The sequence below is a fragment of the Bos indicus genome, chromosome 5 (genome assembly GCF_029378745.1).
Source record: "Bos indicus isolate NIAB-ARS_2022 breed Sahiwal x Tharparkar chromosome 5, NIAB-ARS_B.indTharparkar_mat_pri_1.0, whole genome shotgun sequence".
NCBI lineage: Eukaryota > Metazoa > Chordata > Mammalia > Artiodactyla > Bovidae > Bos > Bos indicus.
Window position 1 is genome coordinate 112,247,299 of NC_091764.1, and position 26,546 is coordinate 112,273,844.

At 60.0% G+C, this 26,546-nt stretch overlaps 2 protein-coding genes across 7 annotated transcripts in view; one reads left to right on the forward strand and one right to left on the reverse strand.

The window, feature by feature from the left end:
- SGSM3 (small G protein signaling modulator 3) overlaps positions 1 to 14,227 on the forward strand; it is a 34,103-nt gene extending 19,876 nt beyond the window's left edge. Inside the window, exons 2-22 of one of the 4 annotated variants that reach the window (XM_070790461.1) lie at positions 5,820 to 5,931; positions 6,426 to 6,511; positions 6,878 to 6,944; positions 8,187 to 8,383; positions 8,456 to 8,563; positions 9,098 to 9,241; positions 9,458 to 9,653; positions 9,900 to 10,045; positions 10,277 to 10,501; positions 10,907 to 10,961; positions 11,114 to 11,241; positions 11,337 to 11,492; positions 11,619 to 11,673; positions 11,852 to 11,901; positions 12,063 to 12,215; positions 12,326 to 12,396; positions 12,515 to 12,563; positions 12,638 to 12,723; positions 13,225 to 13,347; positions 13,448 to 13,508; positions 13,693 to 14,227. In XM_070790461.1, coding sequence (XP_070646562.1) covers positions 5,925 to 5,931; positions 6,426 to 6,511; positions 6,878 to 6,944; positions 8,187 to 8,383; positions 8,456 to 8,563; positions 9,098 to 9,241; positions 9,458 to 9,653; positions 9,900 to 10,045; positions 10,277 to 10,501; positions 10,907 to 10,961; positions 11,114 to 11,241; positions 11,337 to 11,492; positions 11,619 to 11,673; positions 11,852 to 11,901; positions 12,063 to 12,215; positions 12,326 to 12,396; positions 12,515 to 12,563; positions 12,638 to 12,723; positions 13,225 to 13,347; positions 13,448 to 13,508; positions 13,693 to 13,698 — 2,169 coding nt within the window. In that variant the 5' untranslated portion in view covers positions 5,820 to 5,924 and the 3' untranslated portion in view covers positions 13,699 to 14,227. The other 3 variants (XM_070790459.1, XM_070790460.1, XM_070790462.1) reach the window with 3 other exon arrangements.
- Positions 14,228 to 14,349: 122 nt separating this feature from the next.
- Positions 14,350 to 26,546, reverse strand: part of MRTFA (myocardin related transcription factor A) — a 176,139-nt gene continuing 163,942 nt past the window's right edge. For all 3 annotated transcript variants that reach the window (XM_019961855.2, XM_070790458.1, XM_019961853.2), the window contains 9 exons: positions 25,784 to 25,959; positions 25,206 to 25,337; positions 23,002 to 23,267; positions 22,359 to 22,530; positions 20,069 to 21,286; positions 19,617 to 19,712; positions 19,092 to 19,244; positions 18,763 to 18,823; positions 14,350 to 15,680 (listed from right to left, as the gene is read on the reverse strand). In XM_019961855.2, the coding sequence (XP_019817414.2) occupies positions 15,178 to 15,680; positions 18,763 to 18,823; positions 19,092 to 19,244; positions 19,617 to 19,712; positions 20,069 to 21,286; positions 22,359 to 22,530; positions 23,002 to 23,267; positions 25,206 to 25,337; positions 25,784 to 25,959 (2,777 nt within the window). In that variant the 3' untranslated portion in view covers positions 14,350 to 15,177. The remainder of the gene's footprint in view (positions 15,681 to 18,762; positions 18,824 to 19,091; positions 19,245 to 19,616; positions 19,713 to 20,068; positions 21,287 to 22,358; positions 22,531 to 23,001; positions 23,268 to 25,205; positions 25,338 to 25,783; positions 25,960 to 26,546) is intronic.

Here is a 26,546-nt window from a genome sequence, read left to right on the forward strand (position 1 = left end):
CCCGCCCCCGCCACTGAAGATTTGAGGGTGTTGTCCGCAGATTTCTGGAGTTCTCTCTGCAGGTCTCTGGTCTACATATTCAGGCTGCTTTGGTGGCTTTTAGCTCTCAGCAGCTCCTCGGCCCTCCTGGGTGCCCAGTCCTGACTGCAGACTCTCTCCAGGTGGTCACAGGGCTCAGCTCAATTGTTCTCTCTCTCTCCGGCTTCACTGTCCTGTGCGGCCTGTCGTCCAGTGTTTAGAAGCCATAGTTTCGTGTATCTTTCTGGCTTTTTAGCTGTTCAGGTTGGGAAAGTAAATCCAATTCCTTATAGCTCCATCTCGGCCAGAAGCAGAAGTCCGTAACTGGAATATGAAATGATTATATCACATTTTACAGTGTCAATATACCCAGATCTTATTAATTCCTATAATATTTGACATATAAATTGTTCTCATGTTTTTGTTGTATAGATGATGCTGAAGTAGACCTTTTCATGCACATACTTTTTCGCTTCTATTGAATTATTTCCTTAAGATAAGTTTCCAGGAGAATATTACTGGATCAAAAGGTAATTTTAAGAATTGCATTTACGTGTTTTAATCTGCTTCCATTATATTCTTTACTATTCAAAAGTTTCTGCCTCTTAGTACCCCTGTGACAACAGCAGGGCCACCAGTGACCTGGCTGCTTCAGCCAGCTCCCAGATGGCTGCTTTCTGGAAGGTTCCCATAGCAACCGGAAGCTGGAAAAACCTGCCTGCCCAGATTAGTGATGTCACTTCCAGCTCCTGTTGGGAACTCAGGGATTCGGGGGCAGTTAGTGAGAGAAATGGCCTATATATATAATTTTCAGAGAGTCTTTAAAATATATCCAGAGTCTGGCCTGTTCTCACTGTTCCCACAATAGCAAAGCCAACATCATTCCTACCACGTCACCACCCCCTGCCCTGCAGTCTTCTCTGCACAGCAGCCAGAGAGAACTTTTAAGTCCTGAGTCAGATTGGGGCTCACCGCTGCTTAGAGCCGGTAGGAGAATGAGACCCGGCTGTCTGTGCGCTGAAGGCCCCCTGAGCCGGCTGCACCTGCAGCTGCCGCCACCTGCCACGCCCCTCCCTGCTGCGCCTGCCGCCTGGACCCTCCTGCCACAGGAGCCACAGGACTTGGTCTCCCACTGCCTTTTGTTTGGGTCTTTGCTTGGATGTCACCTAATCCTCAGAGAACTTTTCCTGATCACGTTAGCTACATGGCCCCTTTCTCCTGACACTTCTGTACCTTTTCCCTCAGAGGACTGTAGGTAGCACCGTCTGACAGCTGTTTCTGTGTTCGCTGAGTCTCTGTTGGGATGTAATTGTGGGGACTTGCGTTTTTCATTTTTGCATCTCGGCCCTGATAGCCATGCTTGTCTCTTGGCGGCGCTCAGTAACTGCTGAGTGACTGAACCAACAAGGGGCAAGCCAAGGTCGGGAAAGGGAGCTGCATGCTGAGAACAGCCTTCCCAGCCCTCTCCATCCTCCACAGCAGCACCCGCTTCCTCCGCACGTCCTCGGCCCTTCTGGAGGAAACAGCCAGGTCACTGCCTCTGAGGTGCTGGTGAGGTGCCGGGAGCCGGCATATTGCATACTGAGTGCACATTGCATATTGAGTGCAGCACTTTCCACAGCATCATCTTTCAGGATCTGGAATAGCTCAACTGAAATTCTATCACTGCTGGGAGCCAGTGTGAGGAACTCTGCCCATGACAAAGGTCATGAGGAAGGAGGCTCGGCATACGCAAAGGTGGGATCGAGCTTCAGGGGTCCCCCTGGAAATTCTCGAGCATTTACACCCAAAACCAGAGTCTGCCTACTTTCTGCTTTGTGCTTTCACCTACACCTCTGACTTTACGGGGGGGCTGTCCCCCACTACCTCTCTGAAAAAAGAGTTAGCTTACAGCTCCAGTTAATAATTCCTGGGTGTGACAGTGTTTCAACCTACAAACTCCTTTGGAAATCCTCTAGCCTGCCTGAATAGGTTTTTCCAGCCACATGTGATTGTTCAGCAGCCTCCCAACTGTGAGAGGCAGGAGATGTTCTAAACTGTCTAAACACAGATTCCTTTGAGTAGTTAGAAGATTGATTAGAAATTGTATTGGTGAAGGGATTTTCACTTGTTGAGCCAATGTTTGCTGCTAGTTTCCATATCCCTTACCTGCTGTGTCCCTGGCAGTGTATTGATTAATATAGTTGGTGTAAGTAGTAGCTTTAATGTTTGTAACCTGGGACCCTTGAGTTAATTCTTTTTCTTGTTATAGCCCACCACACCTTTGCTCTGTAGGAATGCAACTTTATCTAATGCTTTTGGAGGGTGGCTCCTGACCAATCACCTTTAGAGAAAAATAAGTTTTCTGAAGAAAGGGTCTTAAAATGTTAACAGGCCTCCGGGCCAGAAGATGATGCAAATCACCTAAGCTTTTGCATATGATAAGTTTGCAGGAAGAAAGCCTGGCTTGCTGCATGACTCTACCCCTTCCCCCATTATCCTCTATGCATAACTTAAGGTATAAAAACTACTTTGGAAAATAAAGTGTGGGCCTTGTTCACCGAAACTTGGTCTCACCATGTCGTTCTTTCTCTTACCTTCTGGCTGAATTATTCAGCCTCTTTTCTCCACTGAATTTCCTCACTGAGCTATCCTTATTCTATTACTCTTTATATCCTTAATTAACGTTTAATTAAGCAATTGTTTGCTGATCTTCGCCTACGCCGTCCCCGCTTCGAATTCCCTGGATCCACCGGGTCTGGACCCCGGCAGTGAGGAGTGTTTCTGATGATCTCAACTGGCATGTGTTACACTGAACCATAGGAAGTTGTTGTTTTTTGAGGTTGTAATGGATGGTTTTCAGCAGTTGCCATACGGCCTTTAGTAACCTCAGTGTCGAGGGTCCAGTAATTAACAGTAACCTTTCGGAAGTTAGGAGAAGGACTGCTTATCGCCCGATGCTTCCTGAGCATTCGCTGTGTGTCAGGGCAGTAGGGCCCTTTGTGTTCTCAGGCCATCCTCATAACCACTTTAGGACGTAGGTAGGTACTGTTATTCTATCCAGTCTGTGGAGAAGAAAACTGAGATTCGAACAAGTGATGTGAATGTGCCCAAGCTTATAAGCGGGGAGCCGCAGAGCTGGGGTGTGAATGCACACCTGTCTGACCAGAGAGGTCTTCACTTGATCCGCAGCACCGTCTGGCCCTGCACGAAGGTGGCAGAGGATGAGCTGGAAAGCCGCACTCTCCTAAGGCTGATGCCACAGCAGCGTGCTCGCCCAGGGCTCCGGGCCGCAGCGGCATGGCCGAGCTCGGGGGTTCTTCCCCAGCACTGCCGAGCTGGTGGCTGACCGACAGCCTCTCCGCAGGTGCCATGCTGGGGACGGTTATCAGGGTCCGTTTGGGAGACTGCACGTGGGTCTCCTCTCAGCTTGTTTCTCATGTGTGAGGACTGGAGATAATCTGCATCAAAATATGCTCTGAGGATGCATGCTGACATGATTTTAAGAATTTCTTGCTTTAATGTAAAAATACTTGCTCCATCCATCACAGAATTCTGATTCAAACCAGGCCCCGCATACCTGTCACACTGAAGGAAGACATTACGTCTTCCTCTTGCAAAGCAGACAGACAGGTCTAGGGCGGCTGGCCCATTAGGGAAGTGGGTTCTGCCATCTGTTTCTCAGCAGGACTTGTCTGGAAGCAGGAGGGCTGCCTCCCAGGTGGGCCGTCATGATGAGCATTTAGTTCATACATGGCCCAGTTAGGTTGTGTCTGGGCAGGAGGAGAGGCTGGTGACCCAGCTGAACTGCCCTTGGGACAAGCTGATTAGTTTTGGCCCCAGATTTGCAAGTGTGTCTTTAAAGAGAGCTAAGATGTTTTTCACGTGCCTAATTTTCAACGTATGCTGGAGTAAAGGGTCCATAGGCTGATGTTTTCTCAGAGCGCCCTCGATGGTTCTCTGACTTTCCTTTTTGTTTCTTTCTCACTCAGCTGACCCTTCACGTGTACCCAGAACCCTGTGCAGACAGCAGGGAGGAGGTGGAGCCAGCAGCTGTCACCTTCACGCGCCTGTCACCTGAGAATGGCGGAAGGGTGTTTAGGGCTGGGCGGGTGTGGTTCCAAAACCCAGAGGGCACTTGTCCTAAAAGATTTCAGCCACGGCCCCATGGTTATCTTCCGTTTATGTTACCTTCCATTCGTTTCATGGTTAGAAGTGAAAGGCTTCATTCAGAAAAAGGCTGAGAAGCTGCATTTCTGTTGAGGCTGAAGTAGGTGATGACAGGTTCTTTCTAGTTCTAAAGGGAGCAGGTTAGAAAGTGAGAGGAAGCTCTGAGTGCTGATGCCTCGATTGATTATTTATTGTTTTAAAATTGAGATACAAATCACATGCTACAAAGTTTACTACTTTTAAAGTGGATAATTTAGTGGTTTGAATATTTCTTGCTGTTTTGTGGCTAATCACCACTCTCCAATTCCAGACCAGTTTTCACCTCCACAGATAGATATCCCGCACGCATCCTTCCCCTGCCTTCTGCCTTCCCCTCTCCTCCAGCCCCTGGCAGTCACTAATCTACTTTCTGTAACTGGGGATTTGCTTCTGCTGGACATTTCTTTTAAATAGAATCATACCAATATTCATCCTCTTGTGACTGGCTTCTTTAACTGAGCATACTGTTTTGAAGATTCCCCTATGGTATAGCATCATTAGCACTTCATTCCTTTTTACAGCTGAATGATATTCCGTTGTATGGATATTCTGTGCGTTCCATATACCCCTGCACCAGTTCTTGGACACACGGGTTGTTTCTGCATTTTGGCTCGAATGCGTCATTCTGCTGTAAACCTCCGTGTACAGTTGTCTGTGTGGATACTTGTTTTAACTTCTGTGGGTAAATAACTAGGAGTGGAATTCTGGGGTCATATGGTAACCCTACATCTCACCTTTTGAGGAGCGTCAGAGTGCTTTCCACAGCAGCTCCGCCATCTGACGTTCCCACCAGCAGCAGATGAGGCTTCTAGTTTCGCCACATCCTCACCAGCACTAATCATTGCCTTTTTGATTACAGCCGTCCTCGTGGCTGTGACGTGGTCTCTCACTGTGGTTCTGATGTGCATTTTCCTGGTGACTAATGATGTTGAACATCTTTGTACATGCTCACTGGCTACTTAACATCTGTTCTTTGGAGAAATGTCTTTTCAGATCTTAAGCCTGTTTTTAAAAATTGGGCTATTTGTCTTTTTAATGTTGGGTCACTTTTTTACGAGGACAAAAAGAGAAAGGCAAGGGTTTAAACAATAACAGGAGATTTAGTTAGATTGCAACTTCATAGTTTTCCAGCCGTGAGGTGCTGGAAAGTGTGGTGGATGAAGTGGAAACGCCAGAGTCAGGTGAGTGGAGGTACTGACTCAGACGTGTTCTAAGTGATTCCTCAAAAATTCTGGCTCGGAGGAACCTATTCACGGAAGTTTCGGCGGTGTCTGGTTTTTGTTTTCTGTTTTAGGAATGTTTGCTTGAGCGTAGAGCATCAGGACGTCTGTCTGTGTGGTCCTCTCCAGCCTTAGGAGTGCAGGGACTGAGCAGGCTCTCCTCTTGGCCCGCAGAGCTGTTGAGAACAAGTTTCATAGCTTCTTCACAGTGTTTTCCTCTTGGACGAAATGTTGAGAACAGTAGACTTTTTCTTTCAAGTGAGACTTTTCTTTCCCTGTCAAACATTTACCTTGCCACCGCCCTGGACCAGTGTATCAGCCTACGCACAGAAAGGACCCCCTGCAGAGGGGCTGCGGTGGATGACTTTCCCCTTTGCACTCCTGCCCAAGCAGATGTTTCTGGACCAGATGACACTTGAGGAGCCTCCCAGCTCTGAGACACTAGGCTAGGAAACCCTAGTCTGGATCTGCAGAAGATTCTCCTGTCCTCTCTGCACAATGTCAGGTGGGAGGCAGGGGCCTGGCTTGGAAATGGGGTGACAGGCCCTCCAGAGGGAAGGGAGTCTTACCCAAGAGGATCTTCCTGGTGGGAGGGAAGCCGGCTTGTTTCCCATGGACCTTTGAGGGTCACGTGGACTGTCCAGGTCAGAGGTGGAGGAAGGAGGAAGTCTTCTGACAGGTCTCTGGGAGGGTTACTGCCACTGTCTCCTCAGTTTCCCCGAGTCCCTGTCCCCCTCTCCCTGCAGTCCTCATACGCAGGTGGAAGGAGAGCCGGGGAGGGGGTCCGGTTCCGTCTGGAGCACACCGCTGGTCTCCTGTAACTGCCTCCAAAAGTTGCACGTTGCTAGCTTTCTCCCCTCCCCCGTCCATCCCACTCTGGATGGTCCAGTCCTTTAATGGTGGGGGGTGGGGGTAGAGGAGGGATGTCTCAACTTGAATTTCCCCCCTGAATACTCTGCATTATGTTTATCTCCTATTCCTGGTCTTCCCTGCTTTTAGGAAGTCACGTACCTTCTGCCAATGGCCCCTTCTCAGCCCTGACTCCGAGTATGTGGCCCCAGGAGATCCTGGCCAAGTACGCGCAGGTACAGCAGGCTCAGCAGCTCTGCCCCACGCTGGGGCGCCCGGGGGGCCACCACCTGCTGCAGGTGTCCTGGGAGGGGAGCCGCTCCCCTGTATTCACATGGGGCCCCCGAGACAGCTTCTTAGCTCCACATCCTCTGTGAATCAACCATTAGGTTGGAGAAAAAGTATGACCTCTGCTCTCGGTATTATGGGGACACGAAAACACATAAAATGTGTTTCTTGACCTTATTATCTTTGACCTCTGAGGAAAATGCGGGGAGAATTCGAGAGGGTCGTTGGCCCCGTAGCTGAGAGATGACCACAGGAGGCTTCAGGGGAGGCTGGGAGGAGCGCAGCGGTGCTGACCTTCCCGCCCCCGGCTCTAGGAGGAGGCCACCGTGGAGCAGCCAGAGTTCCGCTATGATGAGTTCGGGTTCCGCGTGGACAAGGAAGGTGAGACTGAGCCCCTCGGGGGTAACCTGCCCCCGTCCTTGTTGGGGAGCACCAGCTCTGTGGCCGGTGACACTATGGTGGCCTCGGGCTCTGGATGTTTCGCCCCGATGTTCTAGAATCATGGACAAAGCCACATCTGATGCTGATGCTATTACAAGTATATGGAGTTCTCCAGGATATTTTTGGTTTTGGAGGGGGGTGAGGTTCCCTTTTTTCTTTTCTTTGCTACTCTGCACAGCTTGTGGATTCTTAGTTCCCCAACCAGGGATTGAACTCAGGCCCTTGGCAATGAAAGTGCTCAGTCCTAGCCACTGGACCACCAGGAATTCCCCGTTTTTGTTTTTAAGATTAATTTTATTGATCGTAATATGATAATAAAAGCAATAATGTTCATTATAAAGAATTTTAAAAATACATCAATATGTAAAGATTAAAACAATCCGTAATCCTACAACCTGCAGATAACTGCTGACATTTCAGTGTGTTTTTCTCCTGGCTTTGTGAGTATCCGTCTGTACCTTTCATAACTAAGATGGTATCATATACATGTTTTTATATTGTTCTTATATCTCTTCACCTTATTCCATGAGCATTTTGTCTGTCAGTTAAGATATTCTTTAAAGAATATTTTCTGTGACTGTGTACTGACCCATCGCAACGGGCTGGTCATTGTGTATCTGTGACCGGTCTTCTGTAAGTGAACCCCAGGCTATCCCCACTGCTTGCTGCTGTCGGTCGCCACATGGGCGCTTGGGAGGCCGTCTGCCAGAACCCAGGGTGGCCTGCCACCAACCAGATAACTGACTGAGACCCAGCCGTCTGCAGGTCACGCACATTTCCAGTTCTGACGAGTCTTCGTTGTTGTCTGGTTCATAGGCAGGTATTTGTGAGTTAAAAGCTGCGCCTGAGAGGAACACGGAACTTTCTAGTATGATGGGAGTATTCTGTATCCTGACGGGGACAGTGTTTAGATGTTTATTGATCCTCGACAAAGACAAGGCCAGCAGGATTTTCAGGCCAGAAGGGTGAACACCTAGGGAGCAGGGACAGTGGGCTCATGGGTCTGGTTTGGGGGAGACAGTGAAGAGTGCAGATTTGCTGTTCAGGGTGCCAGGGAAGTGCCAGGGAAGTGACTGGAAAGAGTACCCTGGGTTTCAGCAGCGAGCTCTTGGCAGTGGACCCCGAGCCTGGCCCTCTGCGCTCAGAGCACAGACAGTGAGGTCGCTGTCCCCCTCCCCACAGACGCAGATGGCATCCCCTATTCCGGCCAGCTGCTGGAGGACCCGCCCCAGAGGCTGCGCTGGCAGGCCCACCTGGAGTTCACCCACAACCACGACGTGGGGGACCTCACCTGGGACAAGATTGCTGTCTCCCTGCCACGCTCGGAGAAGCTCCGCTCCCTGGTGCTGGCCGGGGTCCCCCACAGCATGAGGCCACAGGTGAGGCGGGGGCCCACGGAGGCCATGGGCACTGGGGCCCCACGGGGACTGAGTGCCGTGCCCCCTCCTCAGCTGTGGATGCGGCTGTCTGGGGCCCTGCAGAAGAAGAGGAACTCCGAACTGTCCTACCGAGAGATTGTGAAGAACAGCTCCAATGATGAGACCATTGCTGCCAAGCAGGTGAGGCCCTGTGGTGGGGGGCAAAGAGTCGGGGGAGGCCCCTCAGGGTTGGCCCAGGAGAGCTCGGCGGCCAGGAGGCAGCCCTGGGTAGTCCTTTCACCCCGACACCTGTGCCTGGAGCCAGCTTCTCCCGTGGTTGCTCTAGGGGTTGGGGGAATAGTCAGAAAGGTCACCATACCTGGTGCATATTAGGGTCCCCTGGAGACTTTAAATGTAGGTTTCCAGGCTTCTTTCCAGAGATTCTCATTCCATAGCTCTGGCTCAAGCCCCAGGCTTCTGTAGTTTTGTTGAGAAGATCCCCGTGAACCACGTGGCCTCAGCTGCACACCAGCTGGGCTCTCATCCCCAAGGGAGGAGGGTTAACTTTGACCCAGAGCCTGAGGACCCCCTCTTCCTGGGAGAGAAGCCAACCTGAGGTTTGCCCCACACAGGGGTCCCTGGCCTCCTCCCCGGGGGTCTCGGTGTCGGGGGTGTGGAGGCTGTGCCGCTGCAGCTGCGCCTCATGGGCTCTTGTTGTGGGCGGGCTGCCGGCAGATCGAGAAGGACCTGCTCCGCACCATGCCCAGCAATGCCTGCTTCGCCCACGTGAACGGCGTCGGGGTGCCCCGCCTGCGCAGGGTGCTCCGAGCGCTGGCCTGGCTCTACCCGGAGATCGGCTACTGCCAGGGCACGGGCATGGTGAGCACAGCCCGGGGTGACCCACCTCATCACTGGGGTGGGAGGCAGGAAGGAGAGAGTGGCGGGGGCGTTGGGAGGAGGGAGAGGGCCACCAGGTGCCTGAGGCGGGCACATGGTCTGTGGCGTGACGCCCACAGAGGCCACCTTACTCTGATGGGTCCCCCCGACAGTGTGTGGAGACCCGGGTAGATGCCCCTCGTCCCCCTGCCCTGCCAGGTGGCTGCCTGCCTCCTGCTCTTCCTGGAGGAGGATGACGCCTTCTGGATGATGTGCGCCATCATCGAGGACCTGCTCCCCGCCTCCTACTTCAGCACCACCCTGCTGGGCGTGCAGACGGACCAGCGTGTCCTGCGGCACCTCATCGTCCAGTACTTGCCTCGCCTGGACAGGCTGCTCCAGGAGCACGACATTGGTGAGGGCCCGACCCGCCTCTGCTCTGGATCCCGGGGTCCCAGCTTGGGCTTAGGTTCTGCAGGTCTGAGGCCTTGGGACGTGGCCGAGCACGGCACCTGGCAGCTCGGGAGGGAGAAGGGGGCGTGCCCCCCTGCGCAGCTCTCTTGCTCTCTGCCACCCCGCCTCCTCCACGGCTCGCGGGCCTGGGGACACCCCGTTCTGGCGGCCGTGCGCCCACCACCCCTGCCCCGCCATGTGTCCGCAGAGCTGTCGCTCATCACGCTGCACTGGTTCCTCACGGCCTTCGCCAGCGTGGTGCACATCCGCCTGCTGCTGCGACTCTGGGACCTGTTTTTCTACGAGGGCTCCCTGGTGCTGTTCCAGGCCACGTTGGGCATGCTGCGCCTCAAGGTGACAGCCCAGCCCCGGCGTCAGAGGTGGCTTCTTGGCAGCCCCGCAGGGCTGGCCCTCCACCTCCCCGGTCCAGGTCGCGGCCTCCTGCGGCCTGTGCACCGGCCCATCCGGGGAGCGGGGGTGTCTCTCAGGGGCAGGGCCTCCTTGTGCTCAGCTTGACCGTGCAGGGAAGTCTCCCTGGTGGCTCGGGTCCACCAGGCGGTGACGCCCGCCCTTTGCCCGGCCCAGGAGGACGAGCTGATCCAGTCGGAGAACTCGGCCTCCATCTTCAACACGCTGTCAGACATCCCGTCACAGCTGGAGGACGCGGACCTGCTGCTGGCGGAGGCCATGCGGCTGGCGGGCTCGCTCACTGCCGTGGCCGTGGAGACCCAGCGCCGCAAGCACCTGGCCTACCTCCTGGCCGACCAGGGCCAGCTCCTGGGCGCCCCTGCCACCACCGGCCTCTCTCAGGTGGGTGTGGGAGGGAGGAGGCCACGCTCACCTCTGCCCCTCAGCTCCCAGGGCCCAGCCTGGCCGGACCACCGCTGTGGAGGGACCACCGCTTTGGCCTTGGCACGTCTCTGCCAAGAGCTACCCTCTTTGGGCATAGGATAGACCCAGGCTTGATCTGACCCTCAGAGCTGGCGTCAGAGGCCACGTCAGAGAAGGCAGCGTGAGTGAGATGCTGGCCGGGCCTCCTCCTGTGCTGGGGTGCCATCTGGGTGCTGGGTGCCCAGCCCCGCTGACCTGACTTCGTGCCCACAGGTGGTCTGGGTGCTGGATGCCCAGCCCTGCTGACCTGACTTCGTGCCCACAGGTGGTCTGGGTGCTGGGTGCCCGGTGCCCAGCCTCGCTGACCTGACTTCGTGCCCACAGGTGGTCCGCCGCAGGACTCAGCGGAGGAAGTCTGGCATCACATCACTGCTCTTCGGTGAGAGCTCCATGCTTGTGGCCAGGTGCTGGGCTGGGCTCTGAAAGTGGGGTGATGGGGGTGATCAGACTCACACCCCACGTGGACTCTGCGCTTCCCTGGAGTCGGGATGGGGCACGGCCACGGCTGCCATTGGTCTCTGGGCCTCGCAGGGGAGGATGACCTAGAGGCAATGAAGGCCAAGAACATCAAGCAGACGGAGCTGGTGGCTGACCTTCGGGAAGCCATCTTGCGTGTGGCCCGCCACTTCCAGTGCACGGACCCCAAGAACTGCAATGTGGTGAGTCTTGGGGCCCAGCCCTGGGTGCAGGGCTTGACCGGGGCCTCGCTGCCCTGGCCCTGGCCTGAGCAGTGGCCTTTCTGCCGCCCTGGCAGGAGCTGACCCCGGACTACAGCATGGAGAGCCACCAGCGGGACCACGAGAGCTACGTGGCCTGCTCTCGCGGCCACCCGCGCCGAGCCAAGGCCCTGCTGGACTTCGAGCGCCATGACGACGACGAGCTGGGCTTCCGCAAGAACGACATCATCACGGTGAGTGGGGAGTGGGCGCCTTCCCTTGGCAGCGGGTGGGGTGGCCAAGCCCTCGCCTGGCCAGAGCTCTGACCCAGGACAAAGCCGGGCAGCCGGAGCCGAGCTTCCCACACTTTTCCTTGGCAGATCGTCTCTCAGAAGGACGAGCACTGCTGGGTGGGCGAGCTGAACGGCCTGAGAGGTGAGGCCTCCGTCTGGTCCGTGTTGTGCCGGGCCGGCGGGAGGGCGGGCCAGGCCGTGAAGCTGCGGCGGCTTTGGGTTTGCTCAGTGTCTCTGTCGCCTGTGTCCTCAGCCCCGTGGCGGGTGGGAGACCTCAGGATGCAGAGCTGCACGCCTCACAGGCTCTGCTTCTCCCCCAGGCTGGTTTCCAGCCAAGTTCGTGGAAGTCCTGGATGAGCGGAGCAAGGAGGTGAGCGCGCACGCGAGGTGGGCCTGTCCCCGGGGGCCGTGCCCCTTCTACCCCAAGGCTGGCACCCTCCTGGCCCCAGGCTGTCCCCCTGGGCGTGTGGAGCGCTTGTGAGGATGAGGAGGGGCTGGCTGGGGCCCTCAGACCCCGTCCTCCCCCCTCAGTACTCCATCGCCGGGGACGATGCTGTGACGGAGGGGGTCACAGACCTCGTGCGAGGGACCCTCTGCCCGGCCCTCAAGGCCCTGTTTGAACACGGACTGAAGAAGCCTTCACTGCTCGGGGGTGCCTGCCACCCCTGGCTGTTCATCGAGGAGGTGAGTGTCCGGACCCCGTGGAGCTGGTGGGGAGGTGACCTGCTCAGCTGGACTCTGTGGCTCTGACCTGGTATCTACCCTCGGGTCGCTGACACTCACTGTGCCCCCAGGCAGCGGGCCGGGAGGTCGAGAGAGACTTCGACTCCGTGTACTCGCGCCTGGTGCTGTGCAAGACGTACAGGTAACCTGGCTCCTGCGTCCTCCTGCAGGTCGCCCTCCCAGCAGCCTGGGGCCGGGATGGAGGGAGGGCGTGGCCCGAGCCCACCAGGGCGGTGTGGGCAGCTCTGGTCCCCCCTCAGGTTGGATGAAGATGGCAAAGTCCTGACCCCAGAGGAGCTGCTCTACCGGGTAAGGGGGCCGCGGGCGGACCGGCCTCTAGGGTGGGCAGCTGGGGACACCTGAGTGACCGCTGTGCCCCCCAGGCTGTGCAGTCTGTTAACGTGACCCACGACGCTGCTCACGCACAAATGGACGTGAAGCTCCGCTCCCTCATCTGCGTGGGGCTCAAGTGAGTGTGTGCGCCCCCGTGAGCGGGGGCTGTGTGTGTGCGTGCCCTCACGGGGGGCGGGGCTGAGCTGGGCGGACGGAGGTGGGTGGCGGCCAGGGTGGCTCCCGAAGATCGTCCTCCAGTGTGAGACCAGCAACCGCTTGGCAGGGAGGGGCACTGGGGCTGGTGAAGCACTGGTTCCAGTGAGGTGAGCGGTCAGGGCTCACCAGGGACCTGGCTGCAGGCTGAGGGATGCCGGCCTCGGGTGGGCCAGGCTGAGCGTGGGGTTTCTGGACTTGCCACCAGGCAGAGGGGCGGCGTCCAGGCTGCGCTGACCTGGGGGCAGGAGCCCCTCCGCGATGAGCTCAGAGCATGCCGTGGGGCTGCTGGCCAGCGAGCAGGCGTGTCACAGGCTGAGCGACCATCAGGGCTGAGGGAGGTGGTGATGGAGCCTCAGACGCAGGAGGGGCGGCGAGGGGTCGGGGGCGCGGGCCTCTGAGCAGGTGCCCTCCCTGCCCCTAGCGAGCAGGTGCTGCACCTGTGGCTGGAGGTGCTCTGCTCCAGCCTGCCCACCGTGGAGAAGTGGTACCAGCCCTGGTCCTTCCTGCGCAGCCCCGGCTGGGTCCAGATCAAGTGCGAGCTGCGGTGAGGAGACCCTGGGCTCCTGCAGGCCCAGCCCGGGGGTGAGGGTGGGCGGGGGGGGCTGAGCCTTGCCAGCGTCTGACAGCCCCCCTTTGCTCTCCAGGGTCCTCTGCTGCTTCGCTTTCAGCCTCTCCCAGGACTGGGAGCTTCCTGCAAAGAGAGAGGTGGGTAGTGGGGCCTGCCTCCCAGGGGACTGTAGCGGGTGGGGCAGGCTGGCATCAGTGCCGGGGGCCGCCTCCCCGAAGCATTTCTGGGTGGCTGAGGCCTCGGGGGGGCCCTGAGTGCTGGCGCCACCTGCAACGACCACCCTGGCCCTGCCACCTGGCTTCCTCGCCGTGTGCCCAGCAGCTATGACAGGAGGGCTGTCTCGTGCAGGAGGAGAAGAAGCCCTTGAAGGAGGGCGTCCAGGACATGCTGGTGAAGCACCACCTCTTCAGCTGGGACATCGACGGGTGACGTGCTCCTCCAGGGGCCCCGTCTCACCCAGGCGCCGCCCACCGCGCCCCCCGCCCCCCTCCCCCCCCCCGCAAAGCGAGGAGAGAACGGCCAGCCCCGAGCTGCAGGGTCGAGGGGAGGACAGGTTCCAGAGTTCTGACTGGGCACCGTGGTGGGGGGGGTCAGAGTGGCAGAGGAGGGCAGAGGGTGGCAGGAACAGGCGGGGGTGCCCAGCTTTGCCAGGTCCCCCCAGGGCTGGAGCAGGGCCCTGTCCTGCCAGCGTCTTTACAGAGGCCCTGGGCCCAGCTCCATGGTGCCAACCAAAAACTTCGTGACGGGGTGGCACGCCAACTCTGGGCTGTCAGGTTTTGCTCAGGAAGAGGGTGGGGTGGCTGAAGGCTCCTGGGCCTCTGTGATTTATAAATAAACTCTTGTCTTTGAGAAAGCACCTCCCCGTCTCCCATCCAGGCAGGGCTGGGAAGTGGTGTCAGGGTTACAGTGTGGACACCTGGGCCCAGCCCTACCACCCATGTCTCGTCTAACGTGGATTGAACGAGATGGACCAGCAAGAGGTGTTTTTGTTTTTATTTTAAAAAGTTCACACAGCTGTCCCACCTCCGGTTTTGGTGACGCCACCCCTCGTCCCGTGGATGACCGTGAGGGGCAGGAGGCGGTGGCCAGAGCCTGAGGGCCGCCCCGGGCTCCCCCGCCAGGGCCGTGGTGGCTGCAGTGAGGCAGCAGACGGAATGTGGGCAGGAAGCACCCCGCCCTCGTGGCACTGATAAGGAGCAGGAAGCAGGAGGGTGGGGCTCAGGCTGTGGCGAGGTGGCTACACGTCAAACACAAGTGATGGGCGGGACCGCGGTGAGCCCCGCCCGGCCCTGGGAGCGGTGGTCTCCAGGCGGGGGTGGATGCAGCCGCCCCCGCCGAGATATGTGTATACGTATGGCGATATATAACAGAGGTATGTACACCTGTACAGAAACTGCCACCAACCACACATGGCTGCACTACACCAAGACACTAAGATGCAGGGAGCCCCTCCCGGGAAGCCTGGGACGCTGGTGTTGGCGCCGCGAGGATGGTGAGGTAGAGGCCTAGCTCGTGCCCCCTCGGGGGAAGAGGACACGCGGGCCCTGGCTCTGCCTCAGCCCCGGGCCTCGCCTCCTGAGCAGACCGCAGCCAGCAAGTGCACCCGGACCTCACAGAAGGAGGTCAAATAGGAGCCCGGCCCGTGCAGGCCTCCCGGAGCCCGGGGTGGGTCCCAGCACCGCCTCCCTGGAGCGGGCAGGGCCTGTGATTGTCAGGACTTCCGGCCTCACGGAGGGGCGGGATGGGGCTGGAAAGTGCCGGGCGCCCCAGAGTTCTCGGGGCCTCTAGCCCTCCCACCCCCCGGAACTACAAGCAGGAGTCCCAGTGCAGCTGCAAGTCGTGGCCGTCGAGGAAGTCCGTGGAGAAGAGGCTGGGGGCCGTGGTGCTGAGCGGGGCCAGGCTGAGCACCGGCCCGCCCGAGGACAGCTCCAGCCAGTCCATGCTGTCCAGGTGCCCGTCGGCCAAGTCCAGGCCCACACCACTGGGCTCAGGCGCAAAGTGCAATTCCGAGGTGTCCATGGGGGATGGGGGGTGGTCCAGGATGGCGGAGCTGCTCAGCATCTGGCTGTGGAGGTCGTCAATGAGGGAGAGGGGCTCCGGCCCCTCGTGCCCGCCAGTCAGCAGCGGCAGCCCTGTGCTGCTCTCCAGGAAGTCCTCCAGGCGCCCAGGCAGGGCCGGCGAGCCCGAAGGCGGCGGGGCGGCCTGAGGGAGCTCGGCCGCGGGCGAGGGCTGGGCGGCCAGGGGCGAGCTGCAGGCTGCTGTCGGGGGCGCCTTCTCTTTCCCTGGCTCCTTGAAATCCGCTGAGATCTCTGCCAATCGAGAAAGCAAAGGGGCGTCAGAAGCCAGCCTGAGTGTGACCTGCAATTGGAGCTTCCCCTTATAGCATGTACAAATATTAATTCAAAATGGGGCAAAGATCTAGATTTAGGAGCCAAAACTATAAAAGAAGAAAAGGGAACATCTTTGTGACACTGAAGTCAGTAGTGATTTCTTGGTTGTAACACCAAAGGCATAGGCAAAGAAAAAATAAACTGGCCTCCATAAAAACTTAAAACTTTGTACATCAAAGATCACTATTGAGAATGAAAAGACCATACAGCAACTATACTTCAAAAAAGTTAAGTGAAAAGACAAGCCCTGGAATGGGAGAAAAATCCGCAAACCGTGTATCTGGGTAGGTGATTGATATCCAGAATAACTCCTAGAACGCAACAAAACCCAACTGGAAAATGGACCAAGAAATCAAGACATTTCTCCAGCATATAACAGGCGGCTGTAAGCACATGAAAAAGTGAAAAGTGAAGTGACTCAGTCGTGTCCGACTCTTTGTGACCCCATGGACTGTAGCCCACCAGGCTCCTCCCTCCATGGGATTCTCCAGGCAAGAATACTGGAGTGGGCTGCCAATTCCTTCTCCAGGGAATTTTCCCAGGGATTGAACCCCGGTCTCCCACATTCCAGGCAGGCGCTTTAACCGCTGAGCCACCAGGGAAGCCAAGATGCTCAACACTAGTAATCATCAGGGAAAGACAAAAATTTGAAAGTGAGTGTTGGCAAGGATGTGGACCAGCGGGAACCCTTGTGAGTGGCTGGTGTGAATGAAAATAGTGCAGCTGTGTGGAAAGCAGTCCTGCAGTCCCTCAAACGTGAAAAGCACAGAATGATCCGGCAGCCCCACCTCTAGGTGTGCACCCCAAAGAACGGAAACACGGACTCAGATACCAGCACTCGTGACAGCATTGTACACAACAGCCAAAAGGCAGAAATAGCCAAAAGTGGATGAAGGGATAGGAAACGACCCACATGTCCAGTGGATGAAGGGATAAACACATTGGTACTGACACCATGGAACACTATTCAGCACAAAAAATTCTGGTAAAAGCTGTGACAGGGAAGAACCTTGAGGATATTATGCTAAGTGAAGCCAGCCAGAAACAAAAGGAGAAATAGTGTATGACTGCACTCACACACAGGTTTAGAACAGTCAATTCAGAGACAGGAAGCAGAAAAGGGCGGGAAACAAGGAGTTAGTGTGTGAAGGTGACTGTCAGCACGGGATGATGCAAGAGTCCTAGAAACAGAGCAGTGATGGCTGCACAACGATGAAAATGAACTTCATGCTGCTGAGTTTGCACCTTTCAAAGATGATTATGATGGAAAACCATGTTACATATGTTTTATCTCAATAAAAAAAAATTAATGCAGAAACCAGGCTTGCTCCTTGGCCCTCTAGGTCCTGTCCCAGCTGAGCGCCAGACGCCCAGCCCCACTCCCCGCCTCCCTCTCCCTCAGCTTGCCTGCGCGCCCCTGCTGCTGACGCCCTCCTCCACGGCCCTGTGGCCCTCTGGGGGCAAACAGCCCCAGCTTCCTCCTCTGCTGTCTCTTCTCGGCTTCCCACAGCCCCTCTTCTGGCAGCCCTGCCCTCCTGGAACCTCAGCGCCACCCGCCTTTATTAGAAACGCACCCCAGGCCCCTACTGCAGACCCTGCAATCCAGGGAGTCTCCCCGAGATCAAAACCAGTGACCTCGATTTTTTTGTAATTGAGGTAAAATCCACCACTTTAAACTGTCCAAGCTGATAAGCTGTTGCTCTTCCTACTGACACAATTAAATCCCTCAGGAGAGAAGCTGCCTCTTTCTCTGCCCACGCAGACACGCCCCTGGGGTCTCCTTCACCTCCAGACCACCAGCTCGTCCCACCAGCAGGCAAACACGCCTCCTTTCCATACCCACCCCTTTGCGGGGGACCCCCTGCAGAGAGCAGTCTAGACCCGCTGTCTCCCACAGCCCAGCCTCTCCAACCGGCTTCAGGCAGGCTCTGGCTACCAACCCACTGTCCAGGCTGAGGTCACTGGCGGCCGCCACCACGGCCTGGGGCCAGGTCTCGGTCCCCAGCTTTCCTGAGCAGCACTCAGCGGCCCTGGACCTTGATCCTCATGAGGGTGCAGCTCCCCTTCTGCCCCCTGGTCAGCCTCAGCAGCTTGAACCACCACCCCCCACCCCCCGCCACTTCCTCCTCTCTGCACACCCAGCCTCACCGCTCTGAATGCTGTCGGGACACCAGCAACCCCCTGACTCCTGCCTTCAGCCCAGACCTCCCCTGGCCTGGCCCTGTGGCCCCTCCATTCAGTCTAGGGACTGAGGCGCCCACGCTCCCGGGCACTCACGCTGCTGCTAACACCGCGCCCCCGGCTGCCGTGTCCCCTGGCCACACACCTAACTAAGCCACAGGAAACTGAACTGGCACTCTGCGGACACTCCTGGACTCAGCCCTCCTGTGGCCCCCCTCACACCCCGCTCTCCTGGATCACCAGCCTCCCAGTCTGCCCTTCCAGAGGAGCCACCCTTCACGCGAAGCTGTGCTATGGCTCCCAGCATCACCCAGGGTCCCCGTGTCTCAGCCTGGTGCCCCCAGGTGTCTGGACCACCCACACCTGCTCCAGTCTGCCCTGCAGCGATGAACAGCACCTGCCCAGCAACCCTGACCCCGACCACCCCTCGCACCTGGGACCCTTGCCTCCCCTGCTTTTTTTGACGCTCCGAAGGACAGTTTGTTTTATTCCTCCATCACTTCCCCACAATAGGCTGCAAGCCCCGCTGAGGTGGGCATCTCTCTCACTGCTTCACCCTGGGCTGCGGGCACAGCACCGGGCACGTGGTGCAGCGGCTCAGGATACAACAAACGTGTGCTGAAGATGCACCCCCAGGGGGGCCCTGCCCAGCTTCTGGGACGCGTCTCACACGCTGCTGCCTCCTAAGTACTCACCAAGCCCCCCAGGCACTGTGTCAAGAACCAAACCAAACCAAACCAAACCCAATCAGCCAAGCCCAGGCTAGAGACACGAGGCAGGCAGGAGGGTGGGGAGAGGCAGCGTGGGGCCTCAACTTTACCTCCACTCTGAATCAGAATGTCAAACAGGTCATCCATCTGCTGGCTCGAGGAGCCATTTTCCTGTGGGCCAAAGACCAGAAAAAGATGAGGACCTACAACAGGGAGCCCCAGCCGGACTCAGAGCACAGACCCTCCCGGCCCTAAGCCAGCAGTCAGGCCCCAGCGGGCTGCGCCCAGGCTCCTGCAGCCCACCCTCTCTCCTGGCCCGACACCCCCTCTCCAAGGCCTCTTGGACCCAGAAGGCTGGCTCCAGCCAGCCAGCCCCACTCCCACAAGACCCGGGGGACTGTAACCACCCACTCCGCGGGCCCCCGGCCACCCTCTTTACCTGCCGCCTGGGCTGCTGGCTCACGGCTTCCTCGTAGCCAGGCGGCTCCTTCTTCGGCTGAGAAGCAGGGGTCCCAAACAGGGGCTGGGGTGGGGGCTCCAGGTCCATGTGGCCTGGGGGGCCGGGAGCTGGAGACTCAGGCTGGGACAGGGGCTGAAGAGGACAGAGAACCATGGCCGGCTGAGGGCGGCAGCCCGGGGCCCGTGCCAGGCAGGCAAGGCGGGGAGCGTCCACCTCCGCCCAGGCCAGCGGTGGGTGCGGATGCATGCGCTCTCGGGGAGTTTCGTGGACACCCCTGGGGAAGAAGCCATACAGGATGGGGGTGGCCCTGACCTCTGACCCTGCGAGGACGAGTGGCTCCCTGGGGTCCCAGGGCACAGGCAGGGGCGCCAAGCTGACCGCCCCTCCCCTCCCCAGAGCTTCTGCTCAGGGCCCAGGTCCCTTTTCGAGTCCCCAGGACCTGTCACCGGCCCCACCCCCCAAGCCCTGCCGGGCAAGGCCACACAAAGCCTAAAGCAGGCTTACCTTTGGACCAGGCTGAGTGGACGGTCTGGGCTGTGAGGGCGGCGGCAGCAGGGAGCCAGAGGCCAGCGTCACCTTGCTGGGGGACGACTGGCCTCGCTGAGGGGAGGAGGGGCGGGGCTCCCGTCAGGCCCCGCCCCCCTCCCGGGTGCACGCCCCCCGCCTGGGGGGGCCACAAACAAGCTCTGACACTAAGGGCCGCAGCCGGGGGCAGGCCCTCACAGCTCCACCTGCAAGGCTGGGGGTCTCACACAGGGGCCCCAACCTCCCCAACTTCCACGCAGTCTCAGCCCTGCGTGGGTGACCTCGAGTGGGCAGCCCTCATTTGGGAGGGCTGAAGGGGACGATCCAAGGACGTGAGCACAACCTGCTCCCCTGGGAGCACCTGTGAACCGGCCACTGTCACTGAACGCCCTCTCCCTCCTGCGGATTCTGCACCCCCCTGCCCCAGGTACCTGCTGGGGGCTCCCGCTGGCCAGGCCAGGGCTGTCTGTGTTCTTGGTCACGGTGAGGACAAGATGGGTCCCTGCGGAGTCAGTGAGGAGTGGGGGCGGTGTGACCCCCTTGACGAGGCTGGGGCCCTGTGGGCCCAGCAGCAGCTGCGGGGCCGGGGCTGCTTCAGGCTCGGGCGGCACGGCTTCCTGCTTCACCACCACGACCGGGGGCGCAAGGGCACACGCCTCTGCATGGGGGGCGGCGGGGGCCGCGAGGCTGGGGCCGAAGGGGAGCTCGGGGCCTAGGGGCTGCCGGCTCAGCTGGCAGCTGGTGAAGCTGTTCTCCTGCTTCACTGTGGGGCCCAGAGTGACCAGGGCCGGGGCCGGCTCAGGCTCGGACCCCACAGCCTCCTGCTTCACCACCACAGCTGGGGACACCAGGGCGCGGGCGTCTGCGTGGGGGGCGGCAGGGGCCGCGAGGCTGGGGCTGAAGGGGAGCTCAGGGCCCGGGGGCCGCCGGCTGAGCTGGCAGCTAGCCAGGTTGCTCTCCTGTTTCACCGCGGGGCCCAGGGCGAGCGGGGCGGGGGCCGGGGTCGGGGTAGGCTGCTGGGCCCGCTTCTCCTGCTCCAGCTGCAGCCTGAGCCACTCCACCAGCTGCTGCTTCTGCCGGAGCATGCGCGTCAGCTCCTCTATCTGCTTGTCCTTTTCCTGCAGCATCTGGTCCTTATCCCGGCCCTCCAGCTCGGCCCGCGCCCCCGGGCTCCGGCAGCAGGCCCCGGGGCGGGGGCCCTCCTCCTTCACAAGGACCTGCAGCGGCGAGGCCTGCAGCGTGAGCTGGGTCACTGGGGACGTCACCATCTCGCCAAAGCTGTCCCCCGGTGTGGAGTTCTCGTCGCCTGTGCTGAGCAGCGACCGCTCTGAGGGGGTGGGAGACACAGGCGGTGTGGAGCCCGTGCTGCCGAACTTCACCACACCGTTGCTGGTCACCGTGGCCACCACCACCTCGGCCGGGGCCAGGCCCGCTGCCACCAGGGCGGGCCCCGTGCTGAGCCGGGCGGTGGGGAAGGCGACCACCACCTCGCCCGCCTTGGGCAGGAGGGAGGTGGCGGGGGCCTTGGGCGCTCCGGGGCTGGCAGGGGTGACCTGCTCCTGGTAGGCACGCAGGCGTTCAATCAGGTCTGTCTTGGTGCCCGAGACGGGCAGTGACCGCAACTTCAGCTCCTGCTTCAGCTCTGCCACCTGCAAGGGCACGGGAGTCAGGGCTGCCGGGGGCGGGGAGCAAGACCAGCTCCCAGCCACTGGGCCTCGTCCGTCTGGGCCCCACTGGCCACTTCAGACACACCAAGCCCCAGCCCTCCCACACCCTGGAGAAAGAGGCCTGCTTCTGCTGCCCCTCCTCCCTGTCCTCGCCCCTCGGCTGGGCAGGACATGTCCTCAGTTGTCTCCAGCCCCAGCCTGTGCTCAACCAACACTTGAGTGAACTCACTGCATCTTACAGATGAGAAAGTTGAGCTCAGGACAGTGAAATGACTCCCTGGGGGTCATACTGGTGATGTCATGGTGGGCAGAGCTAGGAGTGAGGGCCGGGTCTCGAGGACACCGAGGCCCATGTTCAGGTCCCCGCCCAAGGGCTGTGTCTTGCTGGGACCCGGGTCATGACTAGGAGGGAGCAGGCTAGTCCAGGGCACAAACTTTCAAGGGAGAATGTGATCCATCCCCCTTCTGACCAAGGCAGAGAGCGCGGGCCAGGCCTGGGCATCTCCCACCCCCAAGGCCCAGGACACAGTGGGGTCAGTGCCCCAAGTGCGGCCGCTCTCTCCTAGGTGGATGCAGCACTCACAGAGCAGGTTCAGCGAGATGTCAGGAGCCATGAGGAAAGGGCAGTGCTGCAGAGGAGCCCTGACCTGAGCCCTGGCTCGACCACCACCTGGGCCTGTGACCTCGGGCAAGCCTGTCCACCCCCTCCCCCAGGCCTCGGCCTGCTCACCCTGAATCCAGGGTGACACCCCCGTTCCTCACACTGCATGGGAGGCTGGGAAATCAGAGGCACACAAGTGCTCAGTGAGCCCACGCCCGGGATGAACACCAGCTGGCATCTTTAATGACAACGACCATGATGAGCAGAGCCAGGCGAGCCTCCAGGAAGGCTCCAGGTGCCTCCACTGCAGGAGACCAGAGTCCGGAGCCCTGCTCTGCCTTCCATGGCCGTAGTCCCCAGCCGGCCACCTTCCCTGCATGACGCCAAGCACCTGACGGCCCCACGAGAGGCCAGGCTGGCAGCAGCCAAGGCCACCAGGGCACAACCACCTACCTTCATGTCATCCAGGTTGGCGGGCAGGGCCCCCGGCTTGCCTGCCAGCGAGGTGCTGTTCTGTCGGACCAGCCCACTGGGTCCAGGGGCGCCCGAGCCAGAGCTGCTGCCGGTAGCGGAAAGGCTGCGCGTCGGGGCGCCCCCAGCGCTGCCCAGAGCCTCCCCTGCCGGCCTGAGAGGAAGAGAGCACAGGAATGAGCCCACGCCAGGCGTCGCCCTTGGCCTCTGCTGGGCCGGCTGGAGAGGGGCACAAGGAAGGGCCCTGCTCCCAGACCACTCTGATGGGACAGGGACCAAAGGGTCCCTGCCAGTCCAGGGTCACCCACACATCACCGGTCACCAGGCCTGTGGGCGGGTGGGGTGGCACCTATTTGGGTGGGGCCTTGAGTGGGCGGGGTAGCACCTACTTGGGCGGGGCCTGTAAGCAGCAGGGTGGAACCTACTTGGGTGAGGCCTGTGGGCAGTTGGGGTAGCACCTACTTGGGCGGAGCCTATGGGCGGTGGGGGGGGGGGGGGCATGGGCAGGGCCCGTGAGCGGCAAGATGGCACCTACGTGGGCGGGGCCTATGAGTGGGTGGGGCGACACCTACTTGGGCGGGGCCTGTGGGCAGGCGGGGCCCGTGGGTGGCAGGGCGGCACCTACTTGGGCGGTGCGGGCAGGATGGTCTGGTAGTTGTAGTGCTGCTGCTGCTGCTGCTGCTGCTGCTGGTTGAGGATCTGCAGCTGCAGGAAGAGCTGCTGCTGCTGCAGGATCTTGGCATAGGAGGAGTCCATGGGAGGAGCCCCCTTGTCCTGCTTTTGGTCCGGGGGGATATACTGGTGGTACTTGAGCTTCTTCACCTTTGGCTTCAGCTCCTTGGCCTTCTTGCTGCGCTGTGACTTCTCACTGGCAGACTTGGGTTGGCTTTGCTGGGGGCGTGAGACAGAGGGCACCGTTAGAGGCCTGGGCGGCTCCCGTGAGGGCTGTGCATCCACCCTGCCCTGCCAGATAACACCCCTCCCAAAGAAGCGGCCTCCTTGGTGCCCCGGAGTGTGCCCGGGAGGGGGCGAGAGCTGATGGGGGCGCGGTGCTGTGACATGCCCTGCTCCTCACAGAGCTTCCAGCGGGAACAGGACATGGGGTGAAAGAGACTGGCGAGAACCCTGCCTTGCCAGGAGCCGGCGTGTCTACTGGAAGATGAAGAAGCGGCTCAGCGCAGTCAGTGGCTTGAGGTCACACAGTGGCTGTGATCTCGCCCACGAAGGAGCCGAGATCCAAGCCCAAGACTCCAAAAGCTCCTGTTCGTGCACCCACAGCTGGCACACAGGGCGGCCTCCTGCTGGGCCTCGAGGGTCCTCTGGGGTGAGGGCGGGTGGAGCTGAGTGGGGCGCGTGAGCAGGGAACGGGCCGGGCAGGACCAAGAAGGCCTCGCAGCATCTGCGCAGAGACCAGCAGAGGGAAGGGCGGAGACTCCGTGCGGGGTCAGTGGGGGTCTGGTTAGGGGGCTGTGGGGACTGACAGGATGAGGAAAGAGGTGACCAACTAGGGGAAGAAGGGGCAGCAGAGCTGCGGCAGCCGAGCAGCTACACGGTTCAGGGTTCTGCGCTCTGACGGCAGCCCCTCCATGGTGGTGGGGAAGAGGGTTGGGTGGCCTGGGTGTGGAGAGAGGGGGAGAAAGCGAGGGGCCGCTGGGGCCAGAGCGCACCCGAGAGGATGGACGGGGCCCACGGAGAGGGCCCAGCCAGGCCGAGGGTGCGAGAAAGAGGCCGAGAATGGCCCAGGAGCACCTCACTGAAAGGGACGCAGACAGGGAGTCCAGGAAAGCCACCCAGAGAGGAGAGCGACCCAAGCGGTCAAAGGCAGCTGGGGCTCCTCTGCAGGAGCGTTCACAGCGGGGCTGTGGAGCCAGGGGCCGAGGTGCTTCCAGAAAAGAGGAAGTTAGATAAAGACACACACACGGTTCTCACAGAGGGGAGGTGGGCAGAGGCAGGCACGAGACCTGTGACAAGGGGTATGTCTAGGGGAGGAAATCTGGGGGAAAACCTCAGATGTCTGGGCCAGTCGGGAACGGACCACGGAGACAAGGAAGGTGCGGCTGGCTGCCCAGGGAGCGGCTGGGAGCCACGGGGCACGCGAGCTCTGCAGGCCGGGAGGAGCAGGACCAGGGTGGGGCGCCAGCCCAAAGGGACTAGGAGCACCTGGAGACACAGAGAGGGCTCAGCCAAGGCTGTGAGCAGCGGGAGAAGAACGTGGGTGGCCTGAGACTCCAGGCCAGGGCCTACGCGGAGGGACTTCAGAAATCAGTCAAGCGCAGAAGCAAGTGGGGCTGGAAGGAAGGGCCCCTGCCCAGCAGGCGCGAAGCACAGGCTGGAGGGGGCAGGCAGGGCCAAGGCCCCAGAGGCTGAGGCAGGAGGCCCAGACGCTGGCTCATGGTGCTGCTGAACTCAACCTCAGGGTCCAGCACCAAGCCCAGCACAGTGCCCGTGGGTGTCTCGTGGGCTGAGGCTAACTGGGGCCCCTCAGGTATTTCACGTCAGGACCCGGAGAAAGAGAATGAAGACGAACTCCCAGCACAGCTGGCCAGTGACCGTGGGCCACCACCTCGCTACTCGATCCCCTTAAGGTCTCACGAGGCCGTGCACGGGGCGGGCAGGAGTGACAGCCTGCCCTGCGCTCAGTACACTGGGGCCGTGACTGCAGCCCCTGTCCACGGAGGAAGTGGGCAGGCCGCCTGTAGCCCCGTGGTGACCTCTGCTGGTCCCTGACCAGGAGGAGAGGGTGAGCACCCCCACTGCCAACACTGTCCCCACACTGGAGTCAGCGAGGCATCAGGGGTGCGGGGCAGTGGGCTGGGGGTCTGTCTGTACCTTGATGAGGGTGGGGAGGGGCTTGGCGGCAGGGACCGTGGTTCCGTTGGTGAGGCTGGGAGGCAGAGGAGGCTGCTCTGCCAGGAAGAGCGTTTCTCCGGACTCTGGGCCCACGGGGAGCTGAGACACGACCTGGGAGAGAGATGGGGATGTGAGGACACCCCAGAAGCTGCACCACCTCCAGGCTCCAGCTGGTGCTGCAACCCTGCCTGGTCCGCCCGGAGGTTGGGCGGCCGTCACCCCCTCTGACGGTCGCTGTTGAGGGCAGAGGAAGGAAAGCTGAGAAGAGCAGCCTCCAGGGTGGCAGTGGGAGGGGGGACTAGAAAAGGGGGAGCAGAATGTGGAGAATGTGTCACAGACCTGCACACACTCAGGAAAGGCAGCTGTTCTGCACGAGGGGACACAGGGCGGCAGGGAGGCCTCCAAATGTAACTCCAAAGGCCCGCTGCCGACACCCTCCACCCGAGCTAGCGGGGCAGCACCTCCCGGCTTCCCTGCCCCACCTGGTCCCAAGGAGAGACCTCGCAGGGGCTGCTCCAGCAGGTCTGGGCCCCTGGGGAGTGGAGGAGGAAGCTCACCTGAGTGGGGGACACAGAGGTGGCACTGGGCGGCGGCTCGCTGACTCGGGCTTCCAGGGGCGACGGCACCGAGCCCTGGGACTCGTGGCTGGCAGGCTGCTCGGGGGATAAGGCATCGCTGCTGTCCTCGTCGAAGGACGAGCTGTCTGCTACCTTCGGGTAGTTCACCTGGCCCACTGAAAGCCAAGGCCTGGGTGAGACTCCTTCGGCTGAGGGCCCTGTTCCCCAGCCAGAGGCTGTCCTCTCGCCCCGTGGGCAGCAGGAGGAGGCAACTGGCAGCCGCCCTGCCTCTTGTACCCAAACAAGCTGGAGGAAAGCTCATCCTCACGGCCCCGAAGCGAAGGCCAGGAGAGCCAGTCCTACCGGCCCTCACAGCGCTGCCTCGGCAGGAGAGGCCTGATTGCTGGCCCACTAGGCCCCCTTGCACCGCCACCCTGGAGGGTGCTCCTCTCAGCCCTCCCGTCTTCGCCCGTCCTCTGCCCTCTAAGACAAGACGCACCCGTGTTCGTTCTTCACGGTGAATGTCTGCCCTCCCTCCCAAGCCTGTCGCCGCCTCCACCTCCTGTTTCCTGGCTGTTGCAGGCACTATACTTCCACCCCGGGGACCCTGTGAGGAGGGCTGAAGGAGTCGCGAACAGCTATGGGGGTGCAGCTCCTCCCCTGGGCTGCCTGACTCCCTGAAGACCAGGAACAGACCACTCTAGCTTCTGGCAGTTGTGCAGGTGGAGGGCAGGGCAGGGCAGAGGAGGGGAGGAGCGCCGCC